This window comes from Pinus tabuliformis, chromosome 9 (genome assembly GCF_031772625.1).
Source record: "Pinus tabuliformis cultivar Carrire ecotype Pingquan chromosome 9, CPIR1, whole genome shotgun sequence".
Classification (NCBI taxonomy): Eukaryota; Viridiplantae; Streptophyta; class Pinopsida; order Pinales; family Pinaceae; genus Pinus; species Pinus tabuliformis.
Window position 1 is genome coordinate 1,126,379,504 of NC_142307.1, and position 18,757 is coordinate 1,126,398,260.

The 18,757-nt window shown below is 40.0% G+C and overlaps 1 protein-coding gene across 1 annotated transcript in view; it reads right to left on the minus strand.

Moving 5' to 3' along the window:
- Nucleotides 1-18,283, minus strand: part of LOC149152610 (uncharacterized) — a 250,013-nt gene extending 231,730 nt beyond the window's left edge. The window contains exons 1-2 of the mRNA XM_089440718.1: nucleotides 17,973-18,283; nucleotides 17,667-17,846 (exon numbers count right to left, since the gene is read on the minus strand). Of these exons, the coding sequence (XP_089296844.1) occupies nucleotides 17,667-17,846; nucleotides 17,973-18,036 (244 nt within the window). The 5' untranslated portion in view covers nucleotides 18,037-18,283. The remainder of the gene's footprint in view (nucleotides 1-17,666; nucleotides 17,847-17,972) is intronic.
- Nucleotides 18,284-18,757: the final 474 nt, after the last annotated feature.

Below are 18,757 nucleotides of genomic sequence, written 5' to 3' on the forward strand. Positions count from 1 at the left end.
TTTTTGTCATGTGACATTATGAGTTATATTAATTTCATGGAGGAAAGTTACTTTTGGTGGGTTATGTACCATGTATTTTAATATTAATGTCACTTGTGTCATAAAGTGACTTTATAAGAAAAGTACAAGGTACACTTTATTATTAAAGTGACTTTTATATTTTAAAAGTGACTTTATGAGAGAAAAAATGCACATGGTACAAAAACATTAAAAGTGACTAGGAGTCTCATTAATTGAGGGGGACACATATAAAAAGGGGTCAAGAGAGGGAATGATCTCCACCCATGATCTAATGAGCTGAGATTTAAACTCAGCCATTAGATCTCAAGGGTTAGGGTTCTCTTCATTTTGAGAAGACATCCCAAGATTTATTTAGGATTTTGATCATGGTATGAAACTTTATGTTGGGGCTCCTTGGTCCTAGATGATCAAACCTTGTTCAAGGACAGTGCCTTGATTTGCCAATGAATCTGCCACCTGGTTATTCTATCTTTTGATATGGTAAAATTCCACGCTTTCAAATTTCTGGATTTGCAAGTTGATTCTTAATATCAATGGAGAGAGGTCATTTTCTGATATCTCTTTAATTTTGTGAATTTGTTGGATAACAATCATGGAGCCATCAAAGACTATCAAATGTTGTATCCGCCTTGCTATTGCTATCTCTAAGCCTTGCCATAAATCTAGAAATTTTGCTTGATTATTAGTTGACGTTCCTAAGCCCCGGGCGAATAGCATCTCTATCTCTTCATCGGTGCAAAAGATAACCCCTCCCGCCCCTGCCTCCCCTAGATTACCCTTCGAAGCTCCATCAAAGAAAAGAGAATGACATCCCTTGTTGACCCTCCATTCTTGAAACTAATCCTTATCTAATCTTATGATATACGATTCCTTGGGATTACATGTCTTGAAGCTGCCAACATGATTGTGAAGAGGCCCCAAATGAAGCCATTTTTTCTTCTAACAATAGATGTAGAAAATCCACGAAAGTCTGCAACTGTGTTATGAATAAATAATTCATAAAAAAATAATATAATAAAATTAATTACCTAACGAAAGGTCAAAAGGCATGACCAATCAAACCCTCATGACCAGTCAATGCCTAATTAGGCACACTGTCCGAGGGAATGTAACTCGCCATTCAGTTTTCAATAATACAAAAATTACTTATTATACTTACACTCATAATCTACACACACATAACTTGTGTATTGGTGTTTTCTTGGCTACAGTGATATCAGAGCCTTGTGTCGATCCTGCTTTATCACTCAGTCGTACATTCATTATTGTATTTTCTCCTTCCACTCAACCCTGTGTCGCTCCTTCTTCCTCGCGCTAAATTGCCCGTCTAAATTGTTTTCCTTGTCCCTGCGTTACCCCCAACACTCCTTGACCCACCGTTCATGTCTTCCACTGTTTTGTCGTTGCTTGCTTACGCCCTCGTCCATGCCACAGCTCCTACTCGATCAACCCACCATCACAGTCCGACAACCCTGCCATTTGCACCCCTGTGTCACAGAATCTTCGTCAACCATTTTCATCTGACAAGCAACCAACCCAGTTGCCTGTCTCTTTCATCCACCAATTCGAGACTTTTTCTATTCCGCCTATTCCTCTGTCCGCCGCCAATTCTCAGACCAGTCCGTCGTTCCACTTCATCATCAGCCAATACCATTCATCGACCATCACCACTGGTCAATCCGTGGTCAACCTTCTGACCCACTCCTTGTTTGGTGATAATGTATAGTTTATTTAATTAAATTATAAGTTATATAATATAGTTATATAATTTTATTATAATTATTTAAAAATATATATATTATTTAATTAAAAAAAGCAAGTTCTGCAAAAAAAATGAACAAACTGGGGAATAATAATAATGAGGTCTACACAAAAAAAATATCATGAAGAACTCGACAAAGTACGAAATCGCCTTGAAAATGTCGAAAAAATGTAAGTGAAGTTAGGAGAAGGACAGAAAAGAATAATCGGAACTCAAGAGGAATTATCAACTGAGATAAAATAAAAATAAAAAAATAGACAACATTGAAAAAAATGTTGCAAGGCATGCAGAACTATGAAAAAAGAGACTTTGATTATCGATGGCAAGTCTTCTTAAGGTTAAGAGACGAAGACAAGCATGAATCAGCCCGTAAGGTTAACGAAGAAGAAGAAAGAATGGATCAGTTAATAGAAAAAGTGAATTCATGTTTTACTAATCCCTTAATAGCTCAAGAACCAACGCAAAGTCCCAAAACTACAGATAGTGAGGATCCCCCAAATCATGGAATTCCGCAAATTTCGCAAATACATTTCTCAGGTAGCCAGTACTATACAAAATTTCTGGAAAAAGACTATCAGCGAATTAAGGAGTAAGTACGATGGTAAAGACCATAAAGGCGTTATTGTTTGGGTTAATAAAATGGAAGCCATTTTTTAATCAAACCCACCATTAGGTGAACGTGAGAAAATCATAACGGCTTCCAACAATTTAGAAGCAGAGGCATATGATTGGTTCCTATGGTGGTCTAGAAAATGTGACGCCCGTTCCTTTCATTGGAAAACTTTTGTGGATGCCTTGCTAAAAGGATTTTTCGATGAAGAAGAAGATGATGTCTACGAAAAATTTGTTCATCTCAAGCAAAAAGGGTATGTGAGCGAGTATACCCACGAATGGGAAGTATTGACCACACATCAAAGAGGATTCGCCGATGAACAATTGCTTAAAATGTATAGAAGTGGACTTAAGGAGTATATTCGCGTAGAATTGAAATTGTACAAACCTCAAACTATCAAAGAAGCTAGACACAGTGTTGCAGGAAACGCCCCCCCCCAGGATAAAAGCCTAAAACGCGATTCGTACGGATCTGTGGGCGATCCACCCTCCAAAACGTGGATTAGGCTGAAAAATACGGTTCCTGCCATTTCGGAGCCGTATGACCCGTTCCGCATTTCGAATTTTCCGAAACGTGTTTCGTACGGCGGATCAGCCGTATGATCCGCGGCATTTCCGGGTCGGATCCGTATGGATCGCGACCGCTTTGTCGTGCAAGCAGTGGTTTCCACCGCGCAAGCCACAAAGTGGTGCTTTTCTTTTCATTTCTTTTTGTTTTTCTTTGTTGGGGGTGGGTCCACCTTGGGTTAGGGTGAGGAGTGAATGGATTAAAGACCCTCTCATCTCTCATTTGCTCACTTTTATTTTATGAGAGCTTGGAGAAGAGAGGAAAAAGAGAGGAGAGCTTGGAGGACTGAAGGAGGAGGACCTAAGAGAAGGAGGAAGAGCTTGGAGGAGTAAAGAAGGGCTTCCATCTACAAGAGCTAAAGAGGTAAGTGCAAACTCCCTCATTTTTTTGTCATTGTTTTTTGTATTTTTCTCCTCCCTCTCCTACTCTTTCCCATTCTTTCTACTTGCTCATTTAATTGCAGGTTGTCCACCACCTATATCCATATTCCAAGATGGTGTTCTTTTGGCTTCTATGTATCATTCCACTTTGGGGGAGTAGGAATAGAAGGGAAGAAGAACAAGAGGATAGTGGCCCCCATATGAGTGACCCAATGTATGATGAGGATGAAGGGTTTGAAGAGGAAGGGAATGAACCTGAAGGGAACACTAAAACACTAGAGGGGAAAGTTGAATTAACACCCTTGTGGAACTATGTGACCAAACTTGAAGGGGGAAAGGGTGTTGGAAGCTATAAATTTTTGTGCCCTCATGGTTGTCATGGAGGAAAACTATTTAGTGGTTCATATACCTGTGTGAGGAGGCATCTTTGTGGGGCAATGGGCGGTGATGATAAAAAGGGTGTTGTGGGGATACAAATTTGCCCAAACATTTCAGCTGAACAAAGAAGAAAATACATCCAAATAGAGGAGGTTGCACAACAAAAAAGCAAGAAACAAAAAACTTAGTCTGAATCAAGTGCAACCTCTAGATTTGGTAGCTCATCTCCTCACGGTACTTCTTCAAGCTCTGGAGGTAAAAGAACAATAGGGGATTTCTTGAATGTTGCTGGGAGAGATGATGGAAAGACAGTCCAATTTCTTTGTGTTTGCGGTGTACCATTCAATGTGCTTCGCTCTCCCCGTTGGCATGAAATGGTGAAGGCCATCAATGAAGCCCCAAAAGGATACAAGTCCCCCAACTATGAGAAAGCTAGAACAGTGTTATTAGAAAGAGAAAAAGCAAAGGTTCAAAGAGATTTGACATGTTTTACAAATGAGTGGGTAGATTGTGGGGTATCCATTGTATCAGATGGGTGGACAAATATTAAAAACCAACAGTTGATAAAGGTTCTTGGTGTTTCTGCTAGTGGTGCAGTATTTATTACATGTCATGACTCCTCCTCCATCAGTGCATCTTCCCAAAACATTGCAGATCTCCTATTGCAATCAATCAGAAATGTTGGTTTGAATAATGTGGTTCAAGTGATCACAAATAATGCAGCAAATTGTAAGGCAACAGGAAAAGTTATTGAGCGTACTCATCCACACATCTTTTGGTCTAGGTGCCTGATTCACACATTGAACCTTTTGATGCATGATATTGTGAAGCATAAATAATGTGGGTGGATTAATGAGCTTTACATGAGAGGGAAGCAACTCATTAAATTTATCACAGGGCATACAAGGGCTTCTATGTCACTTACTCCAAGTTGCAGTTGCTTAAACTTGCAAAAACAAGATTTGCAAGTTATTACCTCACCTTCAGGCAGCTAGTGAAGGTGAGACAAGCTTTAACTAATATGGTGACTGCTGAATCATGGAAGGAAATTAACCTTGATAGAGATTGTGCTAATGTAGCCAAGGACACTATTCTTGACATGTACTTTTGGTCACAGGTTGAATATGTTTTGCAATTCACCAAACCAATTTATTACATGATCAAGTTTGGAGATTCAGATCGACCAATAATTGGGGAGGTGTATGAGCAAATCGATAGCATGTTGGGGCAGATTAAAGACATTGTTGAGCCTAGAGATATCACCTTGTACAATTATATTCGTGCAGAGGTGGAAAACCGATGGGAAATGCTAAATGTTCCATTGCATGCATTAGCATATGTTTTGACACCTAAATGCTATCATCCATCATGGCTTTCAACACCAGCGCCTGGAGGGGGAGTAGGAGAAAACCACACCTAGATCAAGAGGTTCACAAAAAATATATGATTGCATTGAGTAATTAATCCCTGATGAGGAGAAGGTTGCATGGTACGGAGACAGTTGAGCAACTATACGCTTAGCATTGGCCCATTTGGGAGCATGCATGCAATTAGAGATCGAGAGACTTTTTCTTCTCTTCAATGGTGGAACATGCATGGAGGTGCTACTCCACTTCTACAGACTTTGGCATTGTGGGTGCTATCACAGGTGGTAAACACTTCTTCTGCAAAGAGGTGTTGGAGCTCTTATTCTTTCATCCACAGTGTTAAAAGGAACAAGTTGAGTTTAGACTGGGGAGAGAGCTTGGTTTATGTTCATTACAATTTGCCATTATTGTCCCATTACTGTGATGATGCAAAAACTAATAAAGACCTTAAGGTTTGGGACAAGAATCCAGAGGAGCCCAATTTGGAGGATGAAGTGTTGCGATTAGAGCAATTAGAGGATGCTCTTGTCCAAGTATGTCCATTGTGGTATGAATTTTGCTTATAAAGCATTTCTCTAATTCCTATTTTTGATTTTTTTTGTAAACTGTGGTTTTTTTTTGTATGAATTGTTTGAGCGATTCCAGGATGATGATGATCGAGTTGAGATGCCACCCCCATCTGGTCCCTTGGTTCCCAGGTTCCATGGTTCAACACCAACAGCAGGGGCTTTGTTTTCATTAGTTTCAATACCACTCCCACAACTTCCACAGGCACATTCTTCATTGCCACCACGTGGAGGACCACCGCCACATTCTCTTCAATCGTGGTGGAAGGAGGAGAGATCAATAGATATATTCACAATTTACTACTTTTGTCATAGATTAATCATTAGACCTGTAGGCTCGTTGTGAATTTGAACCTTTTTGTCTTGGCAGTGACCAAGTGGCCTATTTTGTAAACATTATTATTTGAATTTTGGACATGACAAATTTTGACAATTGCTCACTTGTTAGATAATATGCTCTGTGTTTTATGTTTTATAATATGCTTAAAAATCTGATGTATGTTTGTAATTGCTAGAATATAGATGGTTGATGCTTGAATAATTAATCATTGATGTACAATGGAATCATGGATGCCATATCTATCTTGATTTATGTAAAAATATGCATGTTTTCATGTCTTCTACAACTAATTTGGTATTTGGGATGCTTGTTTTAAATATAAATGCAAAAAAAAAAAAAAATATATATATATATATATAGTAGATGCTTCCAAGGCGCTTCACTTCATAGATTTTTGGAAAATGACGCTTCTGCGTCCCGGCCTCCAAAAAACATCCTCGTTTCATCCCCGCTTCGTGCAACATTGGTTAGACATGCAACAAAGCTCATTGAAAAAAAGCATAAGTTTAAAATGTCATCATTCAAGGAAAACGAAGACCAACAACAATACTCAGATAAAAAATAATCAAACAAATGCGTTATTGTGAAGACAAATGGACTTCAAGACACAGATGCCTTAACAAGAAATTGTATGCTTATGAAGTTGAGAAAGAGTCAAACACTTCAAGTAATGAGTCAGAGAAAATGATAAAAAAGAAAAATAATTGTCACAAGTGTGGAGAAAATTGGATGCCAGGACATAAATGTGAAGACACGTCCTTACGCTACTATAAAATAGTAGATGGAAGGCAAGTTGAAGTACAAGAACTTGATGAAGAAATCGGTATCACACACAATGAAGATTCAGATCCTAAGGAACCATCATTAGCTGCAATCTCATGTGTCCAACAAAATCAGGATGAAGGAAGTAATTTTTCAAAAGATCAAAAACAACAAACAACTGCAAAATATGTTCCACCACACCTTCAAAAGCAGAGAAATCAGTCTCCAAAAAGAAAGAACACTAAGCTTACAACACCACCAACAAACATGACAAGAAGGTTACGACCTAAAACCCTAAAGCTTAAGGGGATCATACAAGGCATAAATGTCAATATACTTGTAGATTATGGCAGTGCTCCAGCATCGATCTTACTAACCAACTTGATCTTTGTGTATGCCCAATCAAGGATTTGGCCATGACTGTCGCTACTGCGCAAAAGTTTGAAGAGATAGGAGAATGTCATGACTCATAAGGTTTCAATCCAAATGCAAGAACTAGAGCTACAGACATATTTATTTGCCCTACCACACAAAGAAATGGATATAGTGCTAGGTTCAGAATGGTTAATGCAATTAGGAAGCTATACTACAAACCTTGGATTGGAGAACAATTCATGGAATTTAGTTAGCAAGGACGACACTATATAGTATAAATTACATGGTGTTAACACTCCAAACTTCAAGGAAGGTGTAGATTCATATGAGAATGTCACCAACTCACAAGACACAAACAAAGTCAAAGGAAATAGATGTCATTCCATAACAACATGTTCAACTAGATAAAACCCTTATTGTTATGCTTTAAGGACAAAGCATCTTTAAAGGTGTTAAAATTTGGGTACCAGAGGACAAGCGGTTCTCTAAGGCTTTGATCTTTGGCCTAGAGAAAAGTGTCCAAATTTATTTGTACTTTTCTCCTAAAGTGACTTTATAAGTGGTAAAGTTCCATTCTAATTTAAAAGTGACTTTATAAGTGGTAAAGTTACATTCTAATTTAAAGGTGACTTTATTAAAGTCAATGAAGAATTAAAAAGTGAAAAAGTGACTATGGAAATAAAAGGCTAAGTGGGTTTTTATTTAAGTGGGTGAGTTAAAAAATAGTAAGTGAGAATTAAATGTACATTTATTCTCATCCCTAGATCTAAATGAATCTCTGCCATTAGATCTTAAGGTAACCCAAAAAGTCATTTAGACAGTGAAAAGGAGAAGAGAAGAGGAAAAGATCAATTCATTCTTTCATGAGCATTTGAGAGAAAGAGAAGAGAGAGCAAGAAGAAAATTTCTTAGCAGTGAGGAAGTGACGGAGAGCAGCAAGAACATATTTCAGCAAATCTGGGCAGCAGCATTTATTGGCACGCATCCCAAGGCAAAACTGTACAACAGGAGAAAGGCACAAAAATCGAGGAAGAGGGCCAGCAACAAGGGCATGAATTTCAAGGCAAATTTGGGCACAATTTTCAAGGCAGTCGTACTGTTGATATCTGTATGGTCCGTACAGCAAGTTTTTGGCACATTTTTCGAGGCAGGTCACACAACATTTAATGTTGTTTTATTGCTATAAAAAATTCTATTTTGGATATTTGCTGACTGGCACGATTTTCGAGGTGGAGTTCAAGCACGAAAATCAAGATAAGTTGTAATTTGTGGTGCTAGAATTTTTACTATGTATTTCAGTTTCTCTGTAAAATCATTTTCAGAAATAAAGAAGAGCTCTCAAACTGGTTTTCTCCAAGAGTTGTAAGGGGGTTTTTCCAGGGTCACATTGACCAAAAATCACTGTGTTATTTTCTGTGTGTGGCTGTCATAATTTTGCTGTGTTTTATTTCTGCAATTTCAGCAGTTGTGAAATCTCTAAATTTGTGTTTTCAGAAAATATTGTCATTTCCAGATTTTAGATTTTTTTATCATGCTTGGATTTAAAACTAAATGCATGGAGTGATAAGGAAAACTGATAACCAGAGTGGGGGTTGAAATTTCTTCATGGTATCAGAGCTTGGTTCGCTGAAAAGTGCAGTTTGGGACAGCAAAGTGAAAATTACAGTAAGTTGATTTTTACACAAAAAGCAGAAACCTTTCCCATAGCTTTGAAAATTTCAATTTGGTAGGACAATGAAACATGCCTTTGGGTTTGAGAGTTGAAGACAGGTGGATGGGCAGAACAACTACAGTGCATGGAAGGAGAGAATCCAGAGCATCTTTGAAGAAGTAAAAGTCTGGGGCATTATGGTAAATACCACACAGAACCCAGTAGCAGTACCTGTTGACCCTGTACAGTTGGCAGAGTTTAACAAAAAGAATGCTAAGGCAAAAAGATTGATTCTGGAAGGAATCAAAGATCATGTCATTCCTCATGTGAGAGGAAAGACTTATGCACATGAGATGTGGACAGCCTTGACCAGTCTTTACCAAAGCTCAAATGAAAACAAAAAAATGGTCCTAAAGGAGAAACTGAAGGCCATTAAAATGGCTAAGACTGACAGTGCTACAGCATACCTCACAAAGATCACTTCAATGAGAGATTAGTTGGCAGTCGTAGGTGAGATCATTGCACCCACTGAGTTGGTGAGGATTGCTTTGAATGGTCTTCCTAAGACTTAGGAGAATTTTGTGGATGGCATTGTTGCACGAGAAAACCTTCCCGATTGGGAGAGGTTGTGGGATGATTGCATTCAGAATGAGATCAGAAAGAACCATCTTGGGGCAACCAAACAAGTGGAGGAGGATGATAGTGTGGCATTGTTAACAAGAGGCAAGAAGGGCAGAGCAAAGAAGTAAGCTTCCAACAGTGGAGGCAAAGGCAAAGGTAAATGCAAGTAGCAAAACAAGGAGAAGGACTCTTCCAAAGTCAAATGTTGGAATTGTCAAAAGTTGGGACACTATGTTGTTGTGTGTCCGGAGAAGAAAAACAAGAAAGGGAAAGACAAACCCATGGCAACTTCTGCAGAGATAGAGAGCTTCTCAAATAGATTTGATCGGGAGTTTGGGTTCATGGCTTGTGAGGCCACTAGTGCAGGATCACCTGCCATACAGGTTCAGAGGGAGTCTGCATTCCCCACTACTAGCAGAGCATCTTCTAGCATTTGGTATGTTGACAATGGCGCTTCCCGCCACATGACAAGAGTTAGAGAATACTTCTCAGAGCTTTCAGAGGGTGATATTGATATGGAGGTAGTACTTGGTGATGACAGCATTGTTAGAGCAGTCGGTGTGGGGACATTGACATTTGATAGGGGACCCAAACCTCCCTTGAAAGTGTCAGATGTTCTATATGTGCCTGGAATGAAGAAGAACCTGATATCCATCTCAGCACTTGAGGACAGAGGGTATGATGTGTTGTTCAAGAGAGGGCAAGTGCTTATATATCCTAGGGGAACTCCAGCTTCTTTAGCTAGAGAGATTGGTGTGCGCCATGCCAAGGTGTACAAGTTCTCATTCCAGCCCCTGATGGCATTGAGTAGCAGCACCCGAGACAGGACCGACAGCAGACCTAGTATTCAAAGTTGTGTGAGATTTGACACCGCAGGATGGGGCACATGTATCATGGGGCCTTGAGTACATTGCAGGAGATCACCACTAGTGTGCCAGATTTCAGTTCTGATCACCTTGATGTATGCAGAGGATGTGCTATGGGGAAGTTTGCCAAATCCCCTTTTCCTAGCAGTGACAGCAGAGTGACCGGGATCCTTGACTTGATTCATACCGATGTGAGTGGTCGGATGTCTCATGTATCCTTGAGTGGCTATGAGTACTATGTTTTATTCATTGGTGACCACACCATGAAGACCTGGATTTATTTCTTGAAGACCAAGAGTGAGGTCGTCAAGCGGTTTCAAGAGTTCAAAGCTCTTGTGGAGACCCAGACAGGTAGGAAGATCAAGGTCCTCAAGTCGGACAATGGAGAGGAGTATACCCTTGGTGAGTTTGTTGATTTTTGTGCTGAGACGGGCATTAGAAGGGAGTTCACAGTTCCTTACTACCCCCAACAGAATGGGGTTGCGGAGAGGAAGAACAGATCCATTGCAAGGGCTGCCAAAGCCATGCTTCATGATCAGGCGTTACCTTTATTTTTGTGGGCAGAGGCATGCAACACTGTTGTGTACTTGCAGAACAGGAGTCCACATCGTGCCTTGGGGAATGTGACTCCGGAGGAGGCTTTTTCTGGGAAGAAGCCTAATGTTGGGCACTTTCGTATCTTTGGGTGCCTTACATATTCCTATGTCCCCAAGGAGAACAGGACCAAGCTAGAGCCCACTGCAGATAAGGGCATCTTTGTGGGTTACAGCGAGACCTCGAAAGCTTATCGGATTTATATTCCTCTGTAGAGGAAAGTGGTTGTCAGGCGGGATGTGAAGTTCGAGGAGGAGAGAGCTTTCAGGAGGTCACGGGAGTTAGAGTATCCAGAGTCACCAGACCCTCAGGAGCAACTGAGTCAGTCACAGGGATTTTGTGGTCAGGGATCAGGAGGTACATCGATTACAGTGTCAGGTCCATCAATGAGCAGTGGCTCTCAAAGTCAGGTAGGTGGTTCTTCGGGCAGCATGCAGGGCAGTCCGCATAGCAGTTCATAGGGTAGTCCACTAATGGACAGTTCGCACGGTACTTCAGCATCTACAGGCACAGATTCAGGCATGAGGTCAGTTGGCAGGCCTTCAGGAGTTCAGGCTTCTGATGATGATGAGGATTCTTTCACTTCGGTGGGAGAAGTATGCTCAGGGAAGAGGAAGCCCAAGTGGCTTCAAGATACCTTACGCGAGGCCACATCAGTTGTTGGGCCAAAGAGACAGGTTAGAGAGAGTAAACCACCTGAGCGGTTCTATAGTTACATGGCATTGGTAACAAGCATTGTTGACTCTAAGCCTTCTAGTTATGAGGAGGCAGCCAACCAGCAGGTCTGGAGAGAGGCCATGATGGAGGAGTATTCTTCTATTATGAAGAACAATGTTTGGGAGGTAGTGCCGAAGCCTGAAGGTAAATCAGTTGTTACTTCCAGATGGCTCTACGAGATAAAGCATGCTGTAGATGGCAGCATCGAGAAGTTCAAGGCCTGATTTGTGGCGAGAGGGTTCTCACATGTAGAGGGAGTTGACTATGAGGAGACCTTTGCTCCCGTAGCTCGGTATACATCTATTCGCTCCATTATATCGATTGCAGCAGAGATGGGTTGGAAGATCCACCAGATGGATGTGAAGATCGCATTTCTCAATGGCTTCATTCAGGAGGAGGTTTATATTGAGCAGCCGCAGGGTTTTGAGGTGCATGGGAAGGAGTCCCATGTATGCAGATTGAAAAAGGCACTCTATGGCCTGAAGCAAGCTCCTAGAGCTTGGTACTCTAGGATTGATGCATACTTGCAGCAGTTGGGTTTCACAAAGAGTGAGGTTGATCCAAACATATACTTCATTGTGGTGGGTGAGGAGCCTCTTATTCTGGTGTTGTATGTTGATTACTTGATCATCACTGGTGCAGAGAAACTCATTGAGGGTTACAAGAGAGATATTGCTTCAGAGTTTGAAATGAAGAATATCGGCTTGATGCATTATTTCTGGGATTGGAGGTGTGGCAAGAGGAGGGGCATTTCTTCCTGGGACAAGGGAAGTACATTGTGGATATTCTTAGCAAATTTCACATGGAGCACTGCAAACCCGTGTCTACACCTATGATCACTAACTGGAAGAAGCTTCATGCTTTTGATTCCGAGTTGGTGGATCCTACTCTATACAGACAGCTGATTGGTAAATTGATGTATTTGGTCAACACTCGACCAGATATATGTTTTGCAGTTAACACTATGAGTCAGTTCATGTGTGAGCCCGGGAGAGTGCACTGGGTGGCTGCAAAACACATTCTTCGTTACTTGCAGGGGACTGTGGATTTTGTTGAAATTTGGTACCGGAGGACAGGTGGTTCCCTAAGGCTTTGATCTTTGGCCTAGGGAAAAGTGTCCAAAAGAATTTAATTTTTCTCCTAAAGTAACTTTATAATTTTTATAAAGTTAAATCTAATTTGAAAGTGACTTTAAGTGATAAAGTTACTAAGTCTAATTTTAAAGTGACTTTATAAAGTCAATGAAAAATTAGAAAGGAAAAGTGACTTTGGAAATAAATGACTAAGTGGGTCTTTATTAAAGTGGGGTGAATTAAAAAATAGAAAGTGAGATTTAAATGAGCATTTAATCTCAGCCATTGATCTAAATCTATTTCAGCCATTGGATTTAGGGATCACCCAAAAGTCATTTAGGGTTGGGTTAAGGGAGGAAAAGGAGGAAAAGATCATTCATTCTTTCATGAGCAGATTGGGAGAAGGAGAGCAAGAGAGCAAGGGAGATTTCTGGGCAAGGAGGAGAAAGAGGCAGCAGTTTGGCACACACACCAAGGCAGCACTTCAGCAAATCCGAACAGCATAAAGAACAAGCAGAAAAAGGCAGTTTTTGTGAGCAAAATAGTGGAAAAATTATTTTTCAGCACGAATATCGAGGAGGCGATTTTCTGCACTTTTTCCGAGGGCTGTCCGTACAAGTCCGTACGGTCGTTCGTACAGTCCGTACATCCGTACGTTCCGTACAGCTCTTCCAGCATTTTTCAGATTGTCGTTTGGGCTGAAAACAGATAAGTTTTGCTTGCTGGAAATTTCTGTTTTTGCTTAAATTTATTTGCTGAAAATTTTCTCTGTAAAAGGCATTTTCCAGAAATAAAGAAGAGCTCTCAAACTGGTTTTCCCCAAGAGTTGTAGGGGGTTTTTCCAGGGTCAAGTTGACCAAAAATCACTGAGTTTAAATGTGTTTTAATGGCTGTTTTAATTGCTGATTTTTTATTTCTGCAATTTCCAGCACTCTGAAAAATTTCCAGAATTTGTGTTTTCAGCAATATTTATTTTTTCAGTCTGTTAAATGTATGGCTATGGGAATGGGCATTTAACTATATGGGAGAAATAAGGTGAAACTGAAAACCAGGGTGGGAAACAGAAAATTTTACAGATTTTGGTCTGGATTATAGACAGGGTGATAGAGAGAGACTGGAAGGGTACACGGATTCAGATTGGCCAGGTTGTGCTTCAGATAGGAAGTGTACTTCCAAGTACTGTTTTGGGTTGGGTTCGATAGTTGTGTCGTGGATCAGCCGGAAACAACAGTCAGTTGCATTGAGCTCAACTGAGGCAGAGTATATGGCTGCTAGTTTGGCTAGTTGTGAGGCCATATGGCTTCGCAAGATGTTGCTTGGTCTATTTGGTCAGGCATTGAGACCTTCAGTAATTCACCGTGATAATCAAAGTTGCATAAAACTCACGGAGAATCCAATTTTTCATGACAAGTCCAAGCATATTGAGATCAAGTATCACTTCATTAGAGACTATGTCCAAAAGGGAGCTATCAAGCTAGAGTACATTTCCACAAATGAGCAGGTAGCGGACATTTTCACCAAAGCCTTACCACGAGGCAAGCATGTCTACTTCAGAGACAAGATGGGAGTGGTGAGGAACACTTTCCTCGGTAAGAGGGAGTGTTAAAATTTGGGTATCAGAGAACAAGGGTAGTTCCCTAAGGTTTTAATCTTTGGCCTAGGGAAAAGTGTCCAAATTTATTTGTATTTTTCTCCTAAAGTGACTTTATAAGTGGTAAAGTCAATTTAATTTAAAAGTGACTATATAAGTGGTAAAGTTACATTCTAATTTAAAAGTGACTTTATAAGTGGTAAAGTTACATTCTAATTTAAAGGTGACTTTATTAAATTCAATGAAGAATTAGAAAGTGAAAAAGTGACTATGGAAATAAAAAGCTAAGTGGGTCTTTATTTAAGTGGGTGAGTTAAAAAATAGAAAGTGAGAATTAAATGCACATTTATTTTCATCCCTAGATCTAAATGAATCTCAGCCATTAGGCCTTAGGGTAACCCAAAAGGTCATTTAGAGAGTTAAAAGGAGAAGAGAAGAGGAAAAGATCAATTCATTCTTTCATGAGCATTTGAAAGAAAGAGAAGAGAGAGCAAAGAGAAAATTTCTGAGCAGTGAAGAAGTGAAGGAGAGCAGCAAGAAGATATTTCAGCAAATCTGGGCAGCAGCATTTATTGGCATGCATCCCAAGGCAAAACCGTACAGCAGGAGAAAGGCACAAAAATCGAGGAAGAGGGACAGCAGCAAGGGCATGAATTTCGAGGCAAATTTGGGCACGATTTTCGAGGCAAGCGTACTGTTGAAACCCGTACGATCCGTACAGCAAGTTTTGGGAACATTTTTCGAGGCAAGTCGTACAGCGTTTAATGATGTTTTATTACTGCACAAATTCCTATTTTGGCTATTTACTGATTGGCACGATTTTCGAGGTGGAGTTCAAGCACGGAAATCGAGATAAGTTGTGATTTGTGGTTGCTGGAATCTTTACTGTGTATTTCAGTTTCTCTGTAAAAGCATTTTCAGAAATAAAGAAGAGCTCTCAAACTGGGTTTCCCCAAGAGTTGTAAGGGATTTTTCCAGGGTCACATTGACCAAAAATCACTGTGTCATTTTCTGTGTGTCGTTGTCATAATTTCGCTGTGTTTTATTTCTGCAATTTCAGCAGTTGTGAAATCTCTAAATTTGTGTTTTCAGAAAATATTGTCATTTCCAGATTTTAGAATTTTTTATCATGCCTGGATTTAAAACTAAATGCATGGAGTGATAAGGAAAACTGATAACCGGAGTGGGGGTTGAAATTTCTTCAAAAGGGGGTGGCAATGTTATGAATAAATAATTCATAAAAAAATAATAATATAATAATTATTTAATTATTTAAGATTAATAAAAAATAAATATATAATGAAAGGTCAAAAGGCATGACCAATCAAACCCTCGTGACCAGTCAATGCCTGTTTAGGCACACCATCCGAGGGAATGTAACTCACCATTCAGTTTTCAATAATACAAAAATTACTTATTATACTTACACTTAGAATCTCCACACACATAACTTGCGTACTGGCGTTTTCTCGACTACAAACTGCTAATATGAACAATCTGAAACTAATTTCTTTTCATATAGACACATAATTTTCTCTACTAATTTTGCATCATAATAGGAATAGAAATAAATACACAATTCAACAACACAATATTTCTAGGGAACCCAACTGGGAAAACCCTGTACTTGTATGAGAATTTTATTGATAGAATACTAAGCAATAGATCTCTTACAATACAACTTTGTTTCAATAGAAACCAATCTGATTTCCTCTGCTTGTACTAAGTTGAAACACTGGCAAGACCCTGATCTCCTTTCCTCCTCCTTTACGCAATCCCCTCACAAGCTCACACATGATACTTGTGCTCAAGATAAATGATTACAATTGTGCCTTCGCTCTTCCTTATAAGCAATTCGAATGGCCAAATCTGGCAAGTCAATATTTTAGGAATCGAACTGGTGAATGAGTTGTTAACTAAGTTGAAGTGGCTCATGCAACTTGTTGGGTATACGAACAAAGTCCCACATTGATTAGAAGTGGTAGAAGTGGGAAAGATCATGGGTATATAAGGATGAACAAATATCTCCATTGGAATGAGGCCTTTTGGGGTAAAGCCCAAAAACAAATCCATGAGGGCTTAGGCCCAAAGTGGACAATATCATACCATTGTGGAGATATGTGGTGTCCAGAGTCCCAACAAGTGGTATCGGAGCCAAGTTCGAGGTTACCCAAGTGGATGAATGCTCGGAATGTCGAACAAAGATGGTGAGCCCTCGTAAGCCTGTGGATGAGCTCGGTTAAACAGGCGGTGTGCTCCGGATTCTTCATGGACGTGTCTTGTTCTCCAACACGGTGAAGAGGAGTTGACCTGGGATGGAGCAAGCTCTCGAGACAGGTGGTGCTACCATGTAAGGTGTGTGCTTCCAACGCATTGGAGCGGAGAATCCTGGTTGGTAGAGAGGGGAGAATCCTGCGGATGGTTTGAGGGGAGGCTCGATGGTCCTGCGGATGGTTTGAGGGGAGGCTCGATGGTCCTTTGTTCGAGGGGAGGATTCTTGGGTATACGAACAAAGTCCCACATTGATTAGAAGTGGTAGAAGTGGGAAAGATCATGGGTATATAAGGATGAACAAATATCTCCATTGGAATGAGGGCTTAGGCCCAAAGTGGACAATATCATACCATTGTGGAGATATGTGGTGTCCAGAGTCCCAACACAACTCATCCTAAGTCTTAATCTACAATTAAAGACTTGTCACTCGTCCTTTTCCAAGTTAACTCGCACTAGAAGACAATGAACTCAGCCTTCCACTTTTGCACATTAGTTAATTGCTTCATAACTCATCCTAATTTTTAGTAACTCATCCTAAATTACAAGAACTCGTCCTAATTTGCAGGGAGTTATCATAAATCTTAGGAATTTGTCTTAACTTATAGGAATTCCAGCATGCTAAGGAAGAACTCGTTGAGGTCCCTTTGATTAAGGCACAAATCAAGGAACCCTTTCTCGCTATCATTTTCAACACTCCCTCGAAGATGTTTCTTGAAGAACCTCGTCCACCCAGATCTGTCTCCAACACTACCAAGTTCTCTGTTGCTGCAGCTGCTCCATCTGGACTAGAGGACTTCCCTGCTGTCTTTCATGCCAATTTCTGCATCTCATTTTATTTCACGTTTCAAGTTTTTTTTTGTTCTGATTCACGTCAAACCAATTCTGTTTTGTTTTTTTTCAAATCATATGTATAAATTCGATAGATGAAGTACTTTGGTGTCCCCCTCCACTTTGATTTCAAAAGGCGGAGCCCACCAGTTCCCCCACCGTGGAAACTTGAGTCACAAGTAATTTCTACATTGTAGTGTTGAAAGATCAAGAGGCCAAACTTTCCACAACTAATACTGTGACGACTCTGAATCGAACTTACAAACCTGAAGCACATTTTATACCTCAAAATTCCTTCCTCGTTTAATAATGGGAATTACCTTGTGGGGTAGACTCTGCTGTGGTGAGAAGAGGGCTATGGATCGAGGGCGGGTAAGGATCCGAGGACGCAGCGGTTCGAATCTCCTGCACTGTCAACATCGCATCCACTTCAACACTCGCAGGCTGCCTGGGCGCAGAGCCCACATATTGATCCTGTGCCCACTCCGCCAACTGGCCTTCTGCAAATAGCAAGCATCATTCATTCACAGTTCCACGACTTGGAGTTCAAATCTCAGTAGAAAATAAACAAGAAAACTAAAAATGAATGCTTTGAATTTGAAAGAGTTCATAGTTTAAAAAATTACGCGCAGAGGGGTAATGGTAAGGCCTGAGAAGGGGCTCGGTTATCGATGCTGATACGTCGGCCATGATCGGACTGACCCCTTCTTCCACGCCCAAGCCTTCCTCAAATCCTCTTTCTGCGATTCTTCTTCCCCTGCGTATTTCTCTTATGGGTTTGGTGATCAATCGTCAGATTTAACATGAAAGAATTTCCAGCATAAATCGTCTTTGCTCATATGAATTCGGACAGACTATTCTCCTTCCTCTTCCATGTAAACCTGCCATTCCGCGTCCATCACGCGGTGGGCACAGTTTAAAGTGACGAAAGAACATATCTAAAATCGTAATTTTTAGTTACTGCTCATATATATACCATTGGTTATCGGGATTTATTTATTTATTATTTTTTCAATTAGTGGAATTGGTATTGCATTACGGTATATCCAATTCTATTTATTTTTATTTCAAGAATTTGAAATGTACTAATAATTTGTGTATCAGTAAAAATTGAGATATACTGGCCGCGAGTATGCTCTAAAAGTTGTGGTTGGGACAAGAGTATTTTTTTGGGATAAGGAATTAAGAGTGAGGTTTTAGCTTCTTTTTTTCCGTTAAGAATTAAGAAGTATTTGGTAAGAGTGAACTTTTCTTATTTGCCTATTAAGGATCTGTAGGGCATACATTTTTTAAGCTTTCACGATTATTTAATATTTTTTTGGTTCAGCAGAAGCTTTCATAATTATTTCATATGTTTTTTTGGTTCAACGGAAGCTTTCACAATTATTTAATATGTTTTTTTTGTTTCGCG